This window comes from Lathyrus oleraceus, chromosome 5 (genome assembly GCF_024323335.1).
Source record: "Lathyrus oleraceus cultivar Zhongwan6 chromosome 5, CAAS_Psat_ZW6_1.0, whole genome shotgun sequence".
In the NCBI taxonomy this organism is placed as follows: domain Eukaryota; kingdom Viridiplantae; phylum Streptophyta; class Magnoliopsida; order Fabales; family Fabaceae; genus Lathyrus; species Lathyrus oleraceus.
Genome location: NC_066583.1, coordinates 5,707,567 through 5,730,392, shown reverse-complemented (window position 1 = coordinate 5,730,392; position 22,826 = coordinate 5,707,567). Strand labels below are relative to the sequence as shown.

General features: G+C 38.8%; 1 protein-coding gene across 1 annotated transcript; it reads left to right on the top strand.

Annotated features, from left to right (window-relative positions):
• Positions 1–3,352: 3,352 nt before the first annotated feature.
• Positions 3,353–7,491, top strand: LOC127079288 (NADH dehydrogenase [ubiquinone] 1 beta subcomplex subunit 9). Its single transcript, XM_051019692.1, has 5 exons — positions 3,353–3,569; positions 3,653–3,694; positions 3,851–3,932; positions 4,523–4,578; positions 7,135–7,491. Exons 1-5 carry the CDS (start codon positions 3,441–3,443, stop codon positions 7,174–7,176), a joined length of 351 nt encoding a protein of 116 aa, XP_050875649.1. The 5' UTR covers positions 3,353–3,440; the 3' UTR covers positions 7,177–7,491.
• Positions 7,492–22,826: the final 15,335 nt, after the last annotated feature.

Here is a 22,826-nt window from a genome sequence, read left to right as displayed (position 1 = left end):
TAGTTAGTACCCTTTTTAACCCACACATAATGCCCTGTTGGAACGCTAAAGTTTCGCACATAACAAGCATTAGGTGTGTGCCCTTTGATTCCACAATAAAAGCAAGTAGGTTGAAAATTACTTCTATATCTAGGAACATAATTCTTCTTCTTAGCACTCATTTTCTTTTTATGACTTTGATGCATAATTTTAGAATTGTTTACTTTCTCTTTTGCAACTTGTTCACTTGCTTTAACAAAAATGGTCCTATTTGTGCTTGGTTTAGAAAACTTAGAATATCCTAATCCACTTTTGTCATTAGAATACCTTTGGTGTTTAAGAATTTCTTCCAACCCAATTTGACCTTTTTCATATCTTTCTAAAACTCTTTTAAGTTGAACAATTTGAAAAGATAAGGATTCACAATTCTTACATGCAAGACTTTGTTTTTCATCCATCAACTTTTGTTTTCCACTTTCAATATATTTTTCCAAGGCAGTATTTTTTTCTTCTAAGGATGAAATTTGTTTCTTTTGGGATGAAATACTTTTATACAATGTCTTGCATTCTTTTAAGAGTTCATTTATAACATCTTGTGCATCATTGTCATAAACTGAAAAATTGCTACTCACCTCATCGATTTCTTCATCGGAGTGATGTGAAGCCATAAGAGTCATGTTCGCACATTCATCGCTTTCCGATTCCGAAGATGAACTGATCTCATTATCGTCCCAAGCGACGTAAGCCTTTTTGTTTTTGAATTCCTTCTTGCCTTTGAATCCTCCTTTCTTTGCAAGTTTTGGACAATCCGGCTTTATGTGACCTTGCTGTCCACATTCATAACACGTAACGTCTTGCATTGATGTGGATGCTTCCTTTTTCCTGAAATGGTTATTCTTTTTAGGATAAGAGGAATTTTTATTTTTATTAAAAAACTTACCAAGCTTCTTTACAAGAAGCATAAAGTTCTCATCTTCGGATGTCTCATCATCTTTGTCCCTTTTTGAATCAACCTTCAGGGCAATTCCCTTGGACTTCTTTTCTTGACTTTCGTGCTTCTCGAGCCTTCCAAGTTCCAATTCGTGTTCTTGAAGTTTTCCAAATAGAGACGCGGATGTCATCGTTGAGAGACTCTTCTTTTCCGAAATAGCGGTCACTTTCGGTTGCCATTCTCTTGTCAAAGATCTTAGGACTTTCAGGTTGAGATCATCATTAGTGAAAGTTTTACCCAGAGCGATCAAGTGATTTGTTAGATGGACGAATCTCTTTTGTAAGGCAACTATAGATTCACCGGGCTGCATGCGGAACATCTCATATTCTTGACTTAGGGTGTTTAGCCTCAATCTCTTCACTTCGGTGGTTCCTTCATGTGTTTCAACCAAGGTGTCCCAAATCTCCTTTGCCGATTTACATTGAGATATACGGAAGAACTCGTCCATACTAAGAGCGCTTTGGAGTATGTTGATTGCCTTTTTCTCATTCAGAATCTTTTTCCTATCATCTTCGTCATAAGTGTTTTTCAACTTTGCGGTACCAACTCCATTCACCGGATTGTGTGGACCTTCTTCAACTGCTTCCCATATACCTTCTCCTTGGGCCTCAAGATGTGCCTTCATTCTTATTTTCCAGAAATCGAAATATTCTCCGGAGAAGAGTGGGGGCTTGTTGCTACTTCCACCGTCTTTGAAAACCGGATTTATGCTTGCGGAAGCCATGCTGGATCTCTAGGAACAAGTTACCTATAACTTGCTCTGATGCCAAATGTAAGTTGTAAATGCGCCTAAGAGGGGGGGAGGGGGGGTGAATTAGGTGGTAAAAAAAAATTCTTCGATCTAGTTTCCGGTTTTGGGTTATTTGTTTAAGTGCGGAAAATTAAAATGCGGAAAGTAAACGACACCGGAAATTATAGTGGTTCCCTTCACAATCCGAAGGTACATCCACTCCCCTTTCACACGAAAGAGAATTCACTATAGTTAGAATATGGTACAGCCTATTCACACAAACGGTGATGCCTACTATCTAACCTATAGACAAACAAGTGTATGAAGAACAATCCTCTTCAACACCAACCCTTGTGTCCAACAATCCTGGATCACAAGTCAAACAGAAATAATTCTATGAATGATTTTAACAAAGATGTAGTGTTATCAATCTTCTCTTGATTGATCTTCTCCTTAGATAAATAAGTCACTCAAAAGATAATATGCAAGTGTTCAACAATAGAATGAGATGACAATTTTTATTATGAACACTTTCAAAAATTTATGGAAGGAAAAATATGAGAGAGTGATTATTTGAAGTTTGTATGAAAATTCTTGGAGGTGAAAATTCATTTTGAAAATTTAATAATTTATATTGCCAAAACACCTTTTCAAAGAGGTATCAATTCCCTCATGAACATTGATGAAAAGATATAATTTTTCAAAAACATTTTTTGCTGTAACGAACAGTGTTAACCGGTTAACCATATGGGTTAACCGGTTAACGCATGCAAACGTTAACAAAGAATTTGAAAAACTGGGCTGTTAACCGGTTAACCCATATGGTTAACCGGTTAACACTGTTGAAATGCAGAAAAATACTTAAAAATAAATTGTCTTGCATTTCAAGGTGTTAACAAATGGTTATGTTAAAAGATGCAAATGCAGATCATGATTGTTGAACACTTGTATACTAATCTAAGAGTGAGTTAGATATACCTAAGAAGCGAATCAACAATCTTGCAAACGGTTGTCTTGAAAATGAAGCTTGATCAAATGCATATGCGGCTTTGAATACTTGATGCTTGAAATATCTTTGTAGCTCTTCTCTTTTTGCAGTGATACAAGTTGTCTTCATCAAAATACTTCTTGGATTGAAGCTTGCTTCTACATGATTTAGTTTTAGTTTTTCTAACGATGAATGAGAATAATTTTTTTTATCGTAGGAAAAGGAGAAGCTGATACATGTTCAGAAAATCAAAATGACGACCTTTCTCATAGTATTTTTAAAGGGCTTGATCAATTCGGCATCATTACCAGAAAATAAGATAATAGGTTCAAAAGTACGATAGTAATGAAAACAAATGTTTCAGATATTTATTTCCAAATTTCAAAAAAAAAGTTTTTGATTTTTTTTTTTACAAAATAAAGATATGGTTCATTTATGCATGTATTTGTTGTATTTAACATATTTCTATAAATACATCTTTAAAATTTAGAGATATTTTTAAATTTTCACGAAGGTGTGGTGGTGTAATCCTTAAAGTGCTTTAAGTAAAAAATTATAGAGGAGTGGGGTGTAGTTAATAGAGTGCAGGTAAAATTCTGTAAATCGAGCACGCAAGAAAAAACAGCCCAAAAGCCCAATAATAATACGACGTCGTCTAGCATTGTACCTGGTTCTCCAATCTCTGGTTATTGTTATGAAGTGGAAGTGAAAAAGAAAAAAAGGGAAGAGATTGAAAAGAGAGAGAAAGAGAAATGAGCTTAGCATCTACGGCGTACGTTGCTCGGCGCGCGGCGCAGAAGGAGAAGGTTCGGATTCTGTACCGCCGCGCTCTTAAAGACACTCTCAACTGGGCCGTTCATCGCCACCTATTCTACGACGACGTATTCATCTTCACTCTCACTCATTCCCCCAATTTCAATCAACCTATTTTCTCTGATTCGTTTCTTTTTCTTTCCATTTTCAGGCTGCAAACCTCCGCGATCGGTTCGAGCAAAACAAACATGTGGTTAGTTTCCCTCACCTCTTTCAAATCTGCCTCTTTGAGACTATCGAATCTTGCAATTTGCACTTGCCCTAATTTTTGGAACTGTGTTGTAAAATTGGAATGTTCTATTTGCAGTAACGAATCTGATTTGGATTTGTGCTTGTTTGTGATTAACAGGAAGACCCTGATACCATTGATAGGTTAATAGTGGATGCTGAAGCTAGCTACAATAAGTGGCGCCATCCTGACCCTTATATTGGTAAACAAATCACACACACCCGCTGAAGATTAATATCTGGATCAACACTGTTTTCTGTTTTTCTTTTTCAGATTTTTTTTATATAATTATTATTATACGATGGAGCGCATGAATGATAGGTAATGAGACATGGTTTAAAATTAGCAGAATACTATGGTGTTGTATTTAATGGTAGGAAATTCCAAACAAAATGTATCCCCCAATGTTAGAGGCGTGGTGATTGGAGTTGAGGGGACTATCCTAATCAAGAAAATTATATAAAATATTGACAGTAATCAGTACCTGTGTTTGTCACTGTATTCCAACTGTTAAACTTACAAAGAGAGCCATTAGTATGAAACATTTCATTTGATCATTTACCTCAGCTGCAATTCGCCTTTAGGCATAGACACAATGACAATGATAATGTATCGCCAATTTTTACTTTTTCTAGTCTTAGGGGTTGCTGCAATCTGCCTTTGGGCATATAGGCACAATGGCAATGACAGTGTATCGCCAATTTTTTGTTTGTCTAGTCTTAGAGGTTGATTTTTCTCATTTAATGCATTTCTGACACTACCTTTTTTGTTCTTATTTCTTCTGTTTAATAGTTCCATGGGCACCTGGAGGTTCCAAGTTTACTCGCAACCCACCTCCACCTGAAGGGGTAAGTCATTACGGTTATAGGCTTGGTTTATTTTTTCCTTTTTTATTTGCCCCACTTATTTCGTACTTATACAAATACATATACATGAACATGTGTGTTTGTGAGGGGATAAGTTCATTCAATGAGATAGATATACATAGAGCTCTATGCAAGATACCAACACGTTGGTATAGCACTGCGAGTTTTTCTTGCCAAGAGCGTTCTGTTGACATCTCATCTGATTATGCTGTCATTAATAGTATCACTATCACATAAGATGGTTGAAACCTCTGTTTTTTCATGTGTGCTTTTAAATCTCTTTGTTTAATTTATTGAACTTTTCTGTGGCTATTAAGTTAAGTGACTAACCTAATTTTCAATATAGTCGGTAGTCAATAAGTTTGCTCCAATTCCCCTCTGAAGTTATACACTAAACATGCATTTGATGATATTAGAAGTTAGCACAATGATTCCCTTCATAATTTTTCTCTCTATGATCCCGATAAGTGAATAGGTAAATCAATTTTAATTTTCGAACTAGCAATGGAATGTTTGAAATAGTGCAACTAAGGTGCCAGGTTGTCATGATAATTGTATAATTTCGATGAAGAAAGCTATGAAATTGATAGGGTTCTTAGTTGTTGGATGGGATCTTATATGGGGGAGAGACTAACTTGTAAATCAAAGTGGGTGGGAAAGTTAGTTGGAGGAAAAAGTGAAAAAAATATGTAATAGAGGGTTGTTTAGAGGGAGAGAAGTGGTTGTGTGTTTCCACTTCAGTTTGATTTTACTTATTTGCTGTTACTTGCAATATTTTCTTCTACTTTCTTACCATTTTTACATAGAGGTGTTCACGTGACACACCCAGACAGACCGGTCCAACACGAAACCGCTTATCTAAAAACTGTCTTATAAAGGCAGCACACACCTATTAAGTATACTCAATTTAAAAAAATAAATTGTTTGTGGTGACAGTTGCCCCCATCACACTGAACGCGTGAAATAGCTTCCGCTTTTGTTGAGATGTTAGGAGAGGGAGACTTTATTGTATGCAAACCCAACTGGCTTCACAACGAGTTGATGCTCTAGTGCATTAGGTCAGTCGGTTGAATGTTCAATCGGCCAAACTTAGCTCCTGGATAGCAATTGTTGCTGGCATCACTAAGTCCTTCTCAAACCTGCACACCGAGATGTGAGACATTTGAATAGCAACATAAACATGTGGAGTTGCTGACCCATCTCACTACTCCTTGGATAGGAATAGCAGAGGCAAGTTGATTTAGGCCCCATTGAGCAAAAGCAGAATTCTAGCCCTCACTGCAGAAGAGTCCTAGTGGTATCAGACCCAACATATTTGTGGGGAATTTATCGGCCAAAGCGGATTTTTTTTCAACCGTCATGGCCAGGTTGTGAAGGATGGCAGTGCCAGGGTGTTTTATGGCGGCTTAAAATGTTGAATTTTTTTGCTTTGTGCCATCTGCCATCATTAAAACTGACTGTTAATTGGTTACTACTGTCTAGGAAGCAACTAGGGAAGTGGAAGACAAACTTCTGTGACAAGTTGTCTTCCTTCTTTTTAGAGGACTACACAGCTTTTCATGCGGGTGGTATTGATGGGTTCATTGATATAATTTATGGGCCTGGTAAGAGAGAGAAAATTGGTTATACATGGTGGATCAAAGAGGGTGTGTGCTCCATTTCAGTTTAGGCTTATAGCCTGGGCCAACGGGAGTTGACTTTGGCTTGGAGAATTTGTTCTTTATGTATTTTCTTCTACTTTCTTATGAATAACACAATAGGGTGGGGAAGTATCTCATGTGGTCTATGGTAGACTGTTGCTTGCAAATTGCCTAAAACTTCAATGATGTCTGTCTAACGTCACCTTAGTAAAAAGTTCCCAATCTCCGATAGTGATTGATTGGCGTTGATTTGACAAAAACAAAAGAAAGCAAACATAAGTTGAGTTTTGAGCATTAATGTTTGTATCTATTATTTGTTTTTTGTCGAACCACTGTTTCATTCATGAGGAAAAGTAATATCACGGGCCTTCTACTTGAGAGGTGAGGCATCAATCATTTTTAGATTATTAAATGATTTTCAAGTATTGATCCACCAAACACTTTATCACACCCTTAAAATCACCATATCAAAATCACCCTTAGAAAGAATTGTTTCTTTCAGAAATTTACTTCACTTGTGTGCCAAGTTCCTATTGCTATTTGCAAGGCTTTTATCACACACTACTACCTCCTATAAATCCATTTATCACCCTCCTGTGTACCAAATGTCAAGGTCTTGCACTATAGATCAATAATAAGGTTCAGATAGGATATATTCATAAAATGTGATAACCACTGATGGATATAGAAAAAAATAGGAGTTCCATTCTCCATTTGTGAGTACGGCCATTGTCTTTGTTGTATGCCGGTTTATCCTGTTTGCCCTTGTTGTATGCCGGCTTTTATCATGCTCCTAGTTGGTTTTCTTCTGTTTCTTATAACATTATATTTATTCCAATATATGTTACCCTGGGATGTGCTCTTTCTGACTGGATTTGTTATTATGTTCTTGGTGCAGATTGAGATAATTTATAATTATGGCCGTGAAGACAACAACTGAAGCTTTTTTTATTTCTTTCACCCCTTGCAATAAATAAAGATTTGCAATCAAATTGTTCTGTATTACTTAGATTGTGGATTAAATCACCTTCATTTATTTGTATGTGATATAATTTGAATAGTTGATACAGACTGAGTCCGTGCTGATGATGTGGAAGATATTTAATTGCTTCTGAACCAGTTGGCTCCTGGAACTTTGAATGTGTTAAGCCTCTGTTTGTACTTTTTATGGGCTCTGCCATTGTTACTTGTCAGTTCGTGTTGGGAGTTTTTAATAGATAAAACTTGTTGCATAAATTGTATGCAAAATTCTTAATTTTGATAGTTCCGGTTTTCCCAGAAACCTTGTGATAACTATTAAGCTACAATATGACGCCATTACAGCGGTTGATGAGAGTTAACTTTACTTCCTACTACTTGATCTGAGGAGCAGAGCAATATAATACATGAGATACATATTAGACATGTTAGGAAAATCGATAAATATTAAAGTTGGGGCTGATGAGCAAGTATACGGTGAAGGGCTAGCTGATATCTGTGATAGTGGTTGGTGTTTTTGAGTACGGCTCATCAAGCTTCGCAATCCTAGATTATGACTCAAACTCATATTTGCAATGGCATCAACACAATGGTTGGCTTCTCTATATACATGAGATATTCAGACTTCTCAACTCCATTCAGGCAACTCTTGATTTGTTGAAATAGACCCCAACCTTCATTATGTTTGGCTTACTATCCCTAATTGCCTCAAAAATCTTTTTATTATCAATTTGCAATTCTACCTTTTTGTAGCCTTTATCGAAAGCGGACTTGAGACCCACATCCCACGTAAGTTCCAATGTTTTTGGAGAAACCTTCATGCCACGTTCCTGCATTGTCCAGTAAGCCACCACACCCAACCTTCCCGTTGCTCTTAAAGACTCTATCTACACTAATCAGGATCCAATCTGCCTGAGGGGGTCTTCATTTTATATGGATTAATGTCTGCTTCTTTGTATTTTGTCTTTTATGGAAACTTAGACTAAATTTGTAAAACTGGAATCTGCTTCTAATCTCGTGAGTCAACATGACAGGCATCACGTAGTTCTTATGGTGTAACTTTTTGTTTCGCCAAAACCACAACGAGTGGCAAGCTGAAGCCCATAGCTCTTTCCAATCCTTCTAATCTTCATGCCCGTAGTTGTTCTGCATATTCATCTTAATTCAATCTTGCAAACCTGCATTAAACAATTTGTTCCAATATGGAGCTCTAACAAGAGAACACCAAACATATTTAGCAGCATCTAAATCTCTCAGAACATGAATAATTGTTTCAACTGCCGATAGGTCTGCAATGAACCCATAGAAACCAAACCAATGTCAACTACCACTATCTATCTTTAGTATGTTTATCTAACACTATGAATGATTGTTTTTGTTTGTAAAGGAAAAGAAATAGGCTATTTTGAAATTAATTATGAGATGTTAGACCGGAATGTGACTCTCATCGGCCGTCAGCGTACGCAAAATCGTTAATTATAATTAAAATGAGATAATAGTTTCTTACAGAAAAAACAAATTAATTTTTAAGGAACCATTTGCTTTCGCGTAATCGGAACCGGATTTTAACACATAATCTAATTGTCCGTTTTTACTTGTCTAATGTGTTACAATGCAAAAGATTTTTTAAAAATTAATTGTTTTTAATTATTTGAAAAGTTGTTTAAGGTAGAAAAAATAATTTAAAGGTACGGCTGGCTTTCGCACGTCCAATACCATATTTTAAGTGTATAAACAACCGCTTTCGCGTATCTGTTTATATTTTAAAAATTGTCTTTTTAAAAACTGAATATTTTCTTATCAACTAGAAAAGAATTTCACGGTGTTAATAATTAAAAACTGAATTTTTCTACGGTCAGATAAAGGTCCTATTCTTTCGAATCGGAATTGGTATCTCTAGGTTTCTGTTTTGACAAGAAACACTAAAGTTTAAAATAGAAAATAATTCATGTCAAAAACAATTTTCAATTAATTATAATTTTTAACAATTTAATTTGAGCATCGTCGATACGACGGTCCTCATATTCTGAATTCGACCAAATTAGTCGGACATGCTTAATACATAAGATACCGTAAGTAATATTAAAGTTTAATTCCAAAATTCTAATAATAATAATATTAAAATATGTACCGTGAATTAAAAAGTAGTAAAAGTTGCAGAAGGAATTAAGGAGCGGAATGCAATGAAGAAAACGTAATAATACATATTAAGTGCTCCAAATTGATACAAAGAAATTCTTAAACAAAATTCTAGAAAAATTATGTCAGCGATCCGAATACAGATAGATAACCTTTAAATTCTTACTAAAACTTACAATAATTTCTCGATGTAAGAAAATTATTGCTTTTATAAAAGTAATTTTTTTGTCTAAAAGAATACTTTATCTGTCTCAAAATAAAAGACTTTTAAGGTTGTTGCACATAGATTAAGAAAAGTAATGATTGAATGATTAAATATAATAATTTTATAAAATTGCCCTTAATTACTATTGGTTGTCATAAATATTTAATATGATATAATATTTTGAAAGTAATGTAGACAATATTCATTAGAGTAAAGTTGGTAAAAATCAATTATTGTTGTATTGAAAACGTAAAAAGACTCTTATTTTGGGATAAACTTATTTAGCTAGAAAGACTCTTATTTTGAGACAAATGGAGTACTAAAAACTTGGATGATGATTCAAAAACTGAAAGGTCCTATTTATAATGTCTAAATTCATACTGAGATGACTTAGATCGTGTAGGAGAAAGTGAAGATAATGGTGGAAAAGCCCTTTGTTGAGTCTGAAAAGTGGGCGAGAAATTCTGGTCATTAAGACCAGGACGGGCATCACGGTCATGACGATCCGTCCGTCATAAGGTGGGGAGGGATGACGGGCATCATCTAGATGAAGATTTACTTGTCATTTAGTTAGGACACGTCTTCTTCCTTTTCTGTCTTCTTGTTGTGACAATTTTCTCTTTGACACATCATGACGACCGTCATGCTGGCAGCAAGCCCGTCATGACAGTGCAAAATGTGTATTTTGCTCTTGTTTTCGTAGTTTCGCACTGTTTTCTCGCACGGAGACCCCTACTTGTAAAATACCTGAAATGGACACAAAATATCAACATAATATTATAAAAATAAATAGAAAATGACATAAAATTTCATGTGAATCGAGTCGAAAATGTGACATGTTTTCGAATTATCAACTACCTCAGTTCATTCCAAACAAAAGGGGTTCTTCATATTCATCTTGCTTAACCGAAAGTCCGCGATGAGACTATCTTGCTTGACCACCCAAATGAAGTCTCTAATTATTTCAGGTGTTTTCAAATTCCAGATGTTCTTCTAGGACTTGTCTTGCTCGTGATTAATGTTATCAGGGTGCAACATTTGGTATCCACTATCAACAAAAAAAGATTCAGTCTTGGATCTTCCCCGTAAGCATATATCATCACCATTACTAGGTCTAGGTGGATGAATGGATAATATTTCTTAAATGGTGATTTGAGGAAGAAAACTGGCTAAACATTCAATCCTTTAGTCTCCATTATCATTCACTAAATCTGCAACTTTCTCTATTTGTGAGTTGTTCAAGTTTTATGTCCTTACCTCATTGAGAAAAACTCCTTATGGGATCCACTGGTCAGACTAGGTATTAGTAATCTCTCAATTACCAATGTCCCAGTAGTCAACAACTTGCATTGTAGGCCAATACTTGTCAATGGTCTTCCAAAGGCTTGAATCATTTGCTTTGATAGTAACATTACAGATATTATCACTGCCTCTACCATACTTTCCTCTAAGCGCTTGACACCAAAGCCTATTTTCCCCACTCATGAGCTTCCATCCAAGCTTTAATAAACATGTTTTGTTAGTCACTAATAAGTTCTTAAGCCCAATCCTCCCATCCTCTTAGGTTTAGTAAGAGTACTCAAATTCATTACATGAATATGTTTCCCTCCCTCAATATCACTACATATGAAGTTTCTTTGCAAAGCTTAAATTTCCTTTAGGATTTTTGTGTGTGTAAGGCACAAGACATTATTGTGTAGGTTAGGATTGCCTCAATCATTGTTAGCTTGGCCCTGACATTCTCCATTATGTGGTTGAAGTCTTTATGCCTAGGGATGTTGCCAATTATAGGCACTCTCGAGTATTTTCTCAATTCCCTAGTTTCCTTAAATTCTAAAGTTTGCAACAACTCTCCCTTGACAACAACTAGTGTGTTTCTAGATAACAAAACTCTTGTTTTCTCATTGCTGACTGTAGCGGTAAATTCATGACCATTAAGCTATGGATAAACTTAACGTCAATAAAACCAGAGTCGCCACCGCGCTTTTATTGTTTGCAAAGGAAAGGGAAAAAGTACGAACAAAACCCAAAGATAAGAAGTTTTCAAATCAAAACTAATAAAATGCCATAGATTACAGGTAAGGGGGTTGGTTACACAGAGGGAAGGTCTTAGCACCCAAAGTGTCCTAGGTACTTCTAGGGAGCCCCTTTTTTATGTGTCTATGTGTTTTTGGTATAAAAGATGTTTGAGAAAAAAAGAGTGCGGGGATGAGAAAAGAATTTGTTAATTATATTTTTGTATTTGACAAGACCTTCAGACGTATGCTTACGTACCAACATAAAAATGAGGGATCAAAACCTCATAGTTCGTGGTATCAATTTCAAAATGAGTAGATTGCTTTTAATCAAAATTTAAGTTTAAAATAGGCATAAAGGGTCCAAAAGTTTGAATGGGTGTTAGTTCTTTTTGTCTTTTGAAATTTTAAGTCAATATGATTATATTTATTTACAAATTTGATTTAAGAAGAGAGTTTAAAAATGCAATGGCATAAGGCCAACGTTTCTAATTTGAAATAAGGTCTAAGTTTTGAAATCACAAGCAAAGAAGGTTTTTGAAAAAAAGGGGGGAGAGATTTTGAAATTTAAGAAGTGGGAGAAGATTAAGAGGCTAACCTAAACATAAAATTAAAAGTTAAGAGTTAAAAAGATCTGACCAATGGGATGCAATCCAACAGACAAGAATGTCATATAGAAAACCCACTTTCCCTTTGGACTTTGAATCAAGCAATTATCAACAAGCAATTAGCAATATTATACATCATGGAGATCAAGGCATCAAATAAAGATGGCCACATCCAAGCAAGCAAATTCCACATCTAGCAGTCTTCTTTGTTTTCTCATGTATCAGATGAAATACTCATTGATTAACTCAGAATAAAGCATTAGGCATGAGGTCAAAATGACAGTTGCATCAAGATCATGTAGCAGATGATCTCAAGTGGATCCTAATTCTTGCATTAGATGAAAGCTCATATCACAATCACTTAGTCTCAAAATGTTGGCATTGGCCAAGTCCTTTTGCATACAGAATGTTGCCTAATCCTAAGTCCAAAAGTTCAGATCAAACCCAACAGTCCACACAATTTTTTTTAAGGATTTTTGTTGTTTATTAGTGTCATACCCCAAAATTTGCCCGTTGGTATTACAAGGCATCTTTCAAGGCATTCCGACTTGTTTTGCAAGGCACTGACATCAAGTGAACAAAAGCCCAGCTCACAACAGGCCCAATCCAAAAGGGGCCCAAAATGGCTTGCTCGCTAGGCGAGCAACTACTTCGCCTAGCGAACACTTCGTCATGACACTCGCCCAGCGAAGCATCAGATCCAGAAAAAAGCCCAGAATGGCTTGCTCGCTAGGCGAGCAATTCCTTCGCCTAGCGAAGCTTGCGAAAATCTGAAGTTTTGGACCTCATTTTAAGCCCATTAGGTCACCACCACTACTACTATAAATACCAGCTCTTCAGCCACGGAAAAGACACACACAGACAGACGGACGGACGCAAACGGAGAAACACAGAGGAAGACGAACGGGAACCCTGGCACAGAAACCCTGGAGCTCAACTTAGAGAATTCCGAGCCGAGAAACCCTGAAGGCTGCTCTTCCGCATCCGCTGCACCAAGGTTACCGCCGCCCGATTCCATCCGGTACCAAGTTATAAACAGGTTTGCATGTCACTAATGCTTTATGCTTTTAACCGATAATCCGTACGCATGCAAGGCATCATGATTAAGTTTTCAGATGTATAATTTGATTTCGTTTAAGTATGCCTGAATGTCCTGAATACTAGTCCCTGTTGTTCATATGATTTAATGCCATGAGGTCTAGGGCTGCAGAAGCCCTGGTGTTGTCAAGCTCAAAAATCTGTCGCTGCTCGCTAGCACGTCGCTAAGCAAGCCTGGAGCGAGCCCTCGCTAAGCCTTCGCTAGGCGAAGCAGGGGCGAGGAGAGCAGTGTCTGTTTCATTTTTGCTTTTCTATCTTATGTTCATCTAACAATGATTTATTATAGTTCTGCATCATTTGGCCTGAGTTCATGACTGTTATGTTTATTTTCTTATGGTGCAATTGTCAAAGCATATTTTATCTCAATGCTCTAACCCGTGTGTTGAATGGTGTAAAGGCTTCCATATCCTCAACGAAACGGCCGACTAGGTATTCCACTTTACGTAGGGGAGACCTTCGCGGAGATGAATTCTAAATTACTTCACTTTAATGTGAAGATTCATATTGATTGCCTAATTAATTTTAATGTATTAATTTTTAATGTATTGATTTTAATGTGTTGATCTTAATGTGGAGATTCATCATAATTACCTAATGAACATTAAAATATGGACTTTAAATAAATGATATCGGACCTCTCTTCGTTACCCCCGATTACGGTATTACGGTCATGTCCCGCGAATATGGGGATACCCTTAGCAAAGACCCTTCGGTTAAATCATCATGGTCCCTCGGATGTTGCCTTCAAAAATACGATTTTGTCCCTCGATGACCCTTCGGTGTAGCCTACGGTTAAATGATGATAGTCCCTTCGAATGCTAAGGTATCCTCACAACTGTTGCCTTCAATGACCAATCGATGACCCTACGATGACCCTTATACATCCCAAGGATAAAACTACTTACTTCTCAATAGTAAGGACAGTTTTACCCTCATAAGGATAGGAAATGCCCGGAAAGACCTCGGACAGGTATAACCCTTAATTGCTCATTCATAACCTAAAATATTTTTCCCACCTTACACAACATCCTTTTTGGAAAATCACCACTTAGCATACATCCTTACTAGGATCATTGCTGAGTTATATTTTTCTAAATAACTTTCAAATCTAAATGAGATAATCACTTTGTATACATTCATGCAAGAATCATTACAAAGTTAAATTCTTCTTTTCAAAACATTTCCTACACATTTCTCAACCACCTTTTTCAAACTAGAAAACATAAATGATTGAGCAATTAAGAGCCCATGGATAACCATGGATACAAAGGGTGCTAACACCTTCCCTTTGTATAACGTACCTCCCGAACCTAAGAACCTGAATTAAGGTCTTTCCTGTTCTTTTCCACCTTTCCTTATGGGATAAAAGAAAAGTCGGTGGCGACTCTTGCTAACCGCGACATTGCGATTAAAAATCCATTAAAGTCAGTTCACCGTATGACAGAACTGGCGACTCTGCTGGGGACTACAAAGAGAGGTCCATCTTAAAAAAAAAATCATTTCTGTTTTCGGATTGTTCCTTCTTTTAAGGGATTGTTTGAGTGAAAGATCCTACACCCGGATCTAGTGTACCTTAGGTAAGTAGCAATAGATCATCGCGACTATCCGGCGTATACTGGAGTGGTTAAAATGATGGCTACGGTTAATGTGACACTTTGGATGTCCTGATGTTCCTCATGTTTACTTGAGGAAAAATTTGGCATTCGCGTGGTGTCACCAAAGCATTAACCAGACCTTTAGAACCCTAATTGACTCATCCTAGCCATTAGAAAGTAGTGAGATAACTGGCTTCGGTTCCGACTGAGGTTGGTTGATACTCGATACTACACTCTTTGAGATTGGACTTTAGGGAAGCTTCGGTCAACCACTTGGTGTTGCACTGAAGTGGACCTAAAGAAAGGTCGATGATCTGAGATCCTTCTAGAACCCGGTTACTATTCTAGGACAGGTTGAACCAACCAAACTTCAGTGGGGAGGGTATTTACCTATGGAACTCATGCAAGCCTTAAAACCTAGGATTGATTGTTGTGTGACTTGCTTGTGCTTGATAACCTCATAACATCATAACATCTTAACATCATAACATCATGACATCATAACACTGTACTAACCATTTCAAGGACTTAGGGATTTAACTTTGCTCTGTTTTGTATAAAAAAAAAAAAGAAAAAAAAAGTTTCCTTTTTTGGTAGTTTATGCAAAGTTAAATTCCAAAAGGCCTTGAAAACATTTCATACATTGCATAGCATGACATAACATTGCATAACAGGTACTCTAAAGGGATCAACGTTCTCACGGTTTTCCTCCAAACAGAAAAATGGACCTCGAACAAATTGTCAAAGATCTCCAGGCTCAGAATGCTCAACTCCAGGAGATGATCTTGAAATTATCCAAGGGGCAGGAGGAACTGAAAGCTCTCTTGCTCGAGCAAAAGGAAGACAAGAAACCGGTGAGTTACATTAACCCGGGAAGAAGGCTCAAACGACAGGCCACAAGAGTCGAGATTCGAATTCCGAAGGATCAAGAAGAGGAAACAGAGACAGATTCAGAAGATGAGAATGCTGATCCTTTCAACCCTGAGGATGACGATGAAGATTACGAGAATGAACAGTACTCTCCAAAAGATGACAAGTACAAGTTGTTGGAAGAACGCATGCTAGCTATGGAGGGTCAGAAGGCGCCCGGTCTGGATTTCGAAAGTTTGGGTCTAGTCTCCGATGTGATCATTCCTCGCAAATTCAAGGTCCTCGCTTTCACTCAGTATGATGGGGCATCTTGTCCTCAGATGCATCTGAGAGCTTACGTGAGAAAGATTCAGCCGCACACCACTGATAGGAAGCTATGGATCCATTTCTTCCAAGAGAGTTTGTCTGGCACACAGTTGGAGTGGTATTATCAGCTCGAGAGCTCTAACATCCACACATGGACTGATTTAGCGACAGCTTTCTACAAGCACTACCGGTATAATTCTGAACTAGCGCCTACTCGGCTACAGTTGCAGAATATGACTATGGGATCTAAAGAAAGTTTCAAAGAATATGCTCAAAAATGGAGAGATTTGGCTGGCAGAGTCAAACCCCCTATGACCGATCGAGAATTGGTGGACATGTTCATGAGCACACTGACTGGCCCATTCTACAGCCATCTATTGAGGAGTTCCTCATTGGGTTTCACTGAACTTATATTAACAGGTGAACATGTTGAAAGTGGCATTCGAAGTGGGAAGATACAGGCGACTACCTTTGATCCTCCGGAGACTCCTAATGGCATCACTGCCCCTCTGCCTAATCATGACGAGACTGTCAATGCTGTGGAAGATACTGATAACGATTATGACTTGGATAGCTGGATTTTCCCAATAATCGATGACGGACTCAATAATTGGAAGGCTGAAGACACTATCCCGATTTCCTTTAGTCAGGAGTAATTGTTATTGCTATTTTTGTGTTTCAAAGCATTGTGTCTACGCCCGGGGCACAATAGCTAATTTGTTAAGGGTTTTGTCATTTCATAAGCATATTCATATTCAATAAATCAATGGACTTTTTCGCATTCAAATATCGCGCTCTTTATCTTTCCTGTCATTTTTCAAACAAGCTATGTTTTCTTGCACACACTCACGTAACAATTTTCCGATCCATATCCACTCTGGATCCTGTTGATAATAGTTCTGCTACTGTTCATTATGACTTTGAAAATCCGATCTACCAAGCCGAGGATGGAAGTGAGGAGGATTGTGAAGTCCCTGGAGAACTTGCCAGACTGGTACTACAAGAAGAAAAGACCATACAGCCGCATGAGGAATCAATTGAAACTATGGATCTGAGTACTGAAATGGACAAGAAAGAAGTCAGAGGTTTCTTGGGGCACTTGAATTACATTGCCCGATTCATCCCACACTTGACTGCTACTTGCAAACCCATCTTCAAATTACTAAAAAAGAAAAATCAAGAGATGGTATGGAATGATGAATGACAAAATCAAGAAATATCTCCAAGAACCTCCAATTCTAATGCTGCCAGTTGAAGGAAGACCTCTAATCATGTATTTGACTGTGTTAGAAAATTCAATAGGGTGTGCTGGGGGCAACATGACGAGTCTGGTCGAAAAGAGCATGTCATACACCGCCTTAGCAAAAGGTACCGACTGTGAAACAAGATACTCACAGCTCGAGAAAGCTTGCTGCGCTTTGGCTTGGGTTGCTCGCCGACTAAGACAGTATATGTTGAATCATACCACTTTATTGATTTCTAAGATGGATTCTATCAAATATACATCTGAGAAACCTGCTGTCTTCTGAGAGAGTTATCACTGATAATGGTACCAAACTGAACTCTGCACGCAGTTCAAAATTAAACACCATAACTCCTCTCCGTACCGGCCAAAGATGAATGGCGCCGTAGAGGCTGCTAATAAGAACATCAAGAAGATCATACAAAAGATGACAGTAACGTACAAAGACTGGCATGAGATGTTACCATTTGCTCTCCACGGTTATCGCACTTCAGTACGCACTTCGACAGGGGCAACTCCTTTCTCTTTAGTCTATGGAACGGAAGCTGTTTTACCAGTGGAAGTTCAGATTCCCTCTCTAAGAATCATGAAAGAGGCGGGCTTAGATGAAGATGAATGGATTCGGACTCGACTCGATCAGCTAAATTTGATTGACGAGAAGAGACTTGCGGCTGTGTGTCACGGGCAGATATATCAGAAGCGCATGACCCAAGCATTTAACAAAAGAGTCAAGAGACAGGTGTATCAAATTGGCGATTTGGTGATAAAGCGTATCATCCTACCACAAGGGGATCCCAGAGGCAAGTGGACTCCCACATACGAAGGGCCATTTGTGGTTAAGAAGGTATTCTCCGGTGGAGCCATGATACTTGCTACAATGGATGGCGAAGACTTCCCGCATCCTGTGAACGCGGACATAGTTAAAAAATACTACGCATAACAGAGACCCACTAGGTCGACGTACCTAGGCAAAAGTAAGGGCATCCCGGCGAACCAAAAGGGTTCGGGCAAAAATTAGGGATAAACATATACAAATGTACACCCGGCAAGTCGAAAACCTGAAAAGGCGGCTTGGGCAAAAATGGGTATCCTGGTGGACTGAAAACCCTAAAAGGCGGTCCAGGCAAAAATTAGGGATTAAAGCGTATGACTATGTCCCGTTCTCTGTCAGCTTCAACCAAGTTCGAGGGACTGAACAAGCCAATCACCTCTATCCGACAGCAGGAGATGAGATGCTTGAAGACATGATGACAGTAGTGGAATTAAAATCAGTAGGACTTTTTCTGCATAGCTTTCTCTTTGTTTTCTTGACAATTTCCTCTTACTAGGATTTCCGTCTCCTTGTACACAAATTGTCTCTTTATAGGCCCTCTTTCAGAATCAATGCAATTTCATTTTGAAAAAAATGTTGTTGTTTTATTTCCTCTGTTTTGTTTGCGTAAGCGTCCATTAATTTGATTTGAATTGATTTATGCATTTGAATATGGCTAATGTTTATCAAAAATACCTGCCTAAAATGGAAATTGCAATTACTACGAGACTTCAGGACCAAGGAGAAGGTCTAACCACGCTTTCCAAGGAGTCCGTTGCTAATTCGATTCCCCGGCAACGCCAATTATTCCCCAGAAGAGGCCGGCACCACCATACCGAAAGGTCATCTCTTCCATCCCCAGCCAGGCTCTGTTGAGTGTTTCCACCATCAGACATAAATCAAGTATCCCCCAGCCGAGACAGGGTCATCAATACCAATATCTCCGGTCGGAAGACTGAGATTTATTCCCCCAGTAGAGTCCCCTGGGCGAACGTTTCAGACGCATAGTGCATTCATTACATCATTTCATATTACATACCTGCATACAATGCTCACATTCACTTCATTTCGCATCATATACATTACATCATTGCATAACATATACATGCATACACATGCATACCAGGTTCGCAAGCATAAAACATCTCATGCATCATGACATTGCATGAAACTAACTTTATTTTTCAGGCTAATTATCCTCCTGATCACATTCAAGGTTCGAATACAGCTCTCAGATATAATCCATCTGACGAACGTTCTGACATTCTCCCAATGGTGGCATCTCTAAGCCCACCTCAGATATTCGCTGCAAATACAACAAATATTATCAGATACAGCCTAACGTACGGTTCATTCTGATTCAGCCCAACATATGACTCTTTCAGCTCAGATACGGTCTAACGTACGATCCATTCTGACCCTCAACAACTCCAATACGGTCTAACGTACGACCCATTTGGACCTTCAAATCCTCAGATACTGCCTAGCGTACGGTACATTCCGGGGTGTAGTCTAGCGTACGACTACTTTCTTTTTCAGATACAACCTAACGTACGGTTCATTCTGCAACTCCAATACGGTCTAACGTACGACCCATTTGGACCTTCAGCTCAGATACGGTCTAACGTACGATCCATTCTGACTTTCAACCAACTCCAATACGGTCTAACGTACGACCCATTTGGACCTTCAAATCCTCAGATGCTGCCTAGCGTACGGTACATTCCGGGGTGTAGTCTAGCGTACGACTACTTTCTTTTTCAGATACAACCTAACGTACGGTTCATTCTGCAACTCCAATACGGTCTAACGTACGACCCATTTGGACCTTCAGCTCAGATACGGTCTAACGTACGATCCATTCTGACTTTCAACCAACTCCAATACGGTCTAACGTACGACCCATTTGGACCTTCAAATCCTCAGATGCTGCCTAGCGTACGGTACATTCCGGGGTGTAGTCTAGCGTACGACTACTTTCTTTTTCAGATACAACCTAACGTACGGTTCATTCTGCAACTCCAATACGGTCTAACGTACGACCCATTTGGATACTCAAATCCTCAGATACAGCCTAACGTACGGCTCATTCTGCAACTCCAATACGGTCTAACGTACGACCCATTTGGACCTTCAGCTCAGATACGATCTTCAACAACTCAAGTACGGTCTAATGTACGACCAAGTTAGACCTCCATCTACTCAGATGCTACCTTAGGACAGGTACATTTCTGAATGGTAGTCTAGTATACGACTACTCCCTTTTAAGCAGATTCAGCCTAACGGACGGCTCATTCTGCTCAGATATGGTTTAATGTACGACCAAGTTAAACCTTCATCTCCTCAGATGCTACCTTAGGACAGGTACATTTCTGAATGGTAGTCTAGTATACGACTACTCCCTTTTAAGCAGATTCAGCCTAACGGACGGCTCATTCTGTTACTCAGATGCTACCTTAGGACAGGTACATTTCTGAATGGTAGTCTAGTATACGACTACTCCCTTTTCAGCAGATTCAGCCTAACGGACGGCTCATTCTGCTCAGATATGGTTTAATGTACGACCAAGTTAGACCTTCATCTCCTCAGATGCTACCTAGTGACAGAGACGATCTAGCGTACGATCCATTCTGATCTTTCGTCCCCATCAAAGTCATCCGCCTAACGAACAACTCACTCTGGTATTCAGATATGATCTAGCGTATGATCCATTCTGATCCCTTATCCCCAACAGTATATAGCATACTCTGACTCCCCAGCGAAGTCAACAGCATGATGGATGATTCACTATACGGTCTAGCGTATGACCCGGTATGACATCCATGTCTTCAGACATCGTCTAACGTACGACACAATCGGAAGCTCGTCATCAAACTTCCTGGATGGCATCTCTAAGCCCATCTCCATCAAGACTAGCTCCTGATTGACAAGCACAAATTTTTGGGGCATTCTAGTGTTCAATAATCTTTCACCTCCAGACCACGAACGGCACATACCATTCTACTCTCTCGGTTCAAGAATATTGAACAGGGGTAGCTGTCATACCCCAAAATTTGCCCGTTGGTATTACAAGGCATCTTTCAAGGCATTCCGACTTGTTTTGCAAGGCACTGACATCAAGTGAACAAAAGCCCAGCTCACAACAGGCCCAATCCAAAAGGGGCCCAAAATAGCTTGCTCGCTAGGCGAGCAACTACTTCGCCTAGCGAACACTTCGTCATGACACTCGCCCAGCGAAGCATCAGATCCAGAAAAAAGCCCAGAATGGCTTGCTCGCTAGGCGAGCAATTCCTTCGCCTAGCGAAGCTTGCGAAAATCTGAAGTTTTGGACCTCATTTTAAGCCCATTAGGTCACCACCACTACTACTATAAATACCAGCTCTTCAGCCACGGAAAAGACACACACAGACAGACGGACGGACGCAAACGGAGAAACACAGAGGAAGACGAACGGGAACCCTGGCACAGAAACCCTGGAGCTCAACTTAGAGAATTCCGAGCCGAGAAACCCTGAAGGCTGCTCTTCCGCATCCGCTGCACCAAGGTTACCGCCGCCCGATTCCATCCGGTACCAAGTTATAAACAGGTTTGCATGTCACTAATGCTTTATGCTTTTAACCGATAATCCGTACGCATGCAAGGCATCATGATTAAGTTTTCAGATGTATAATTTGATTTCGTTTAAGTATGCCTGAATGTCCTGAATACTAGTCCCTGCTGTTCATATGATTTAATGCCATGAGGTCTAGGGCTGCAGAAGCCCTGCTGTTGTCAAGCTCAAAAATCTGTCGCCGCTCGCTAGCACGTCGTTAAGCGAGCCTGGAGCGAGCCCTCGCTAAGCCTTCGCTAGGCGAAGCAGGGGCGAGGAGAGCAGTGTCTGTTTCATTTTTGCTTTTCTATCTTATGTTCATTTAACAATGATTTATTATAGTTCTGCATCATTTGGCCTGAGTTCATGACTGTTATGTTTATTTTCTTATGGTGCAATTGTCAAAGCATATTTTATCTCAATGCTCTAACCCGTGTGTTGAATGGTGTAAAGGCTTCCATATCCTCAACGAAACGGCCGGCTAGGTATTCCACTTTACGTAGGGGAGACCTTCGCGGAGATGAATTCTAAATTACTTCACTTTAATGTGAAGATTCATATTGATTGCCTAATTAATTTTAATGTATTAATTTTTAATGTATTGATTTTAATGTGTTGATCTTAATGTGGAGATTCATCATAATTACCTAATGAACATTAAAATATGGACTTTAAATAAATGATATCGGACCTCTCTTCGTTACCCCCGATTACGGTATTACGGTCATGTCCCGCGAATATGGGGATACCCTTAGCAAAGACCCTTCGGTTAAATCATCATGGTCCCTCGGATGTTGCCTTCAAAAATACGATTTTGTCCCTCGATGACCCTTCGGTGTAGCCTACGGTTAAATGATGATAGTCCCTTCGAATGCTAAGGTATCCTCACAACTGTTGCCTTCAATGACCAATCGATGACCCTACGATGACCCTTCTACATCCCAAGGATAAAACTACTTACTTCTCAATAGTAAGGACAGTTTTACCCTCATAAGGATAAGAAATGCCCGGAAAGACCTCGGACAGGTATAACCCTTAATTGCTCATTCATAACCTAAAATATTTTTCCCACCTTACACAACATCCTTTTTGGAAAATCACCACTTAGCATACATCCGTACTAGGATCATTGC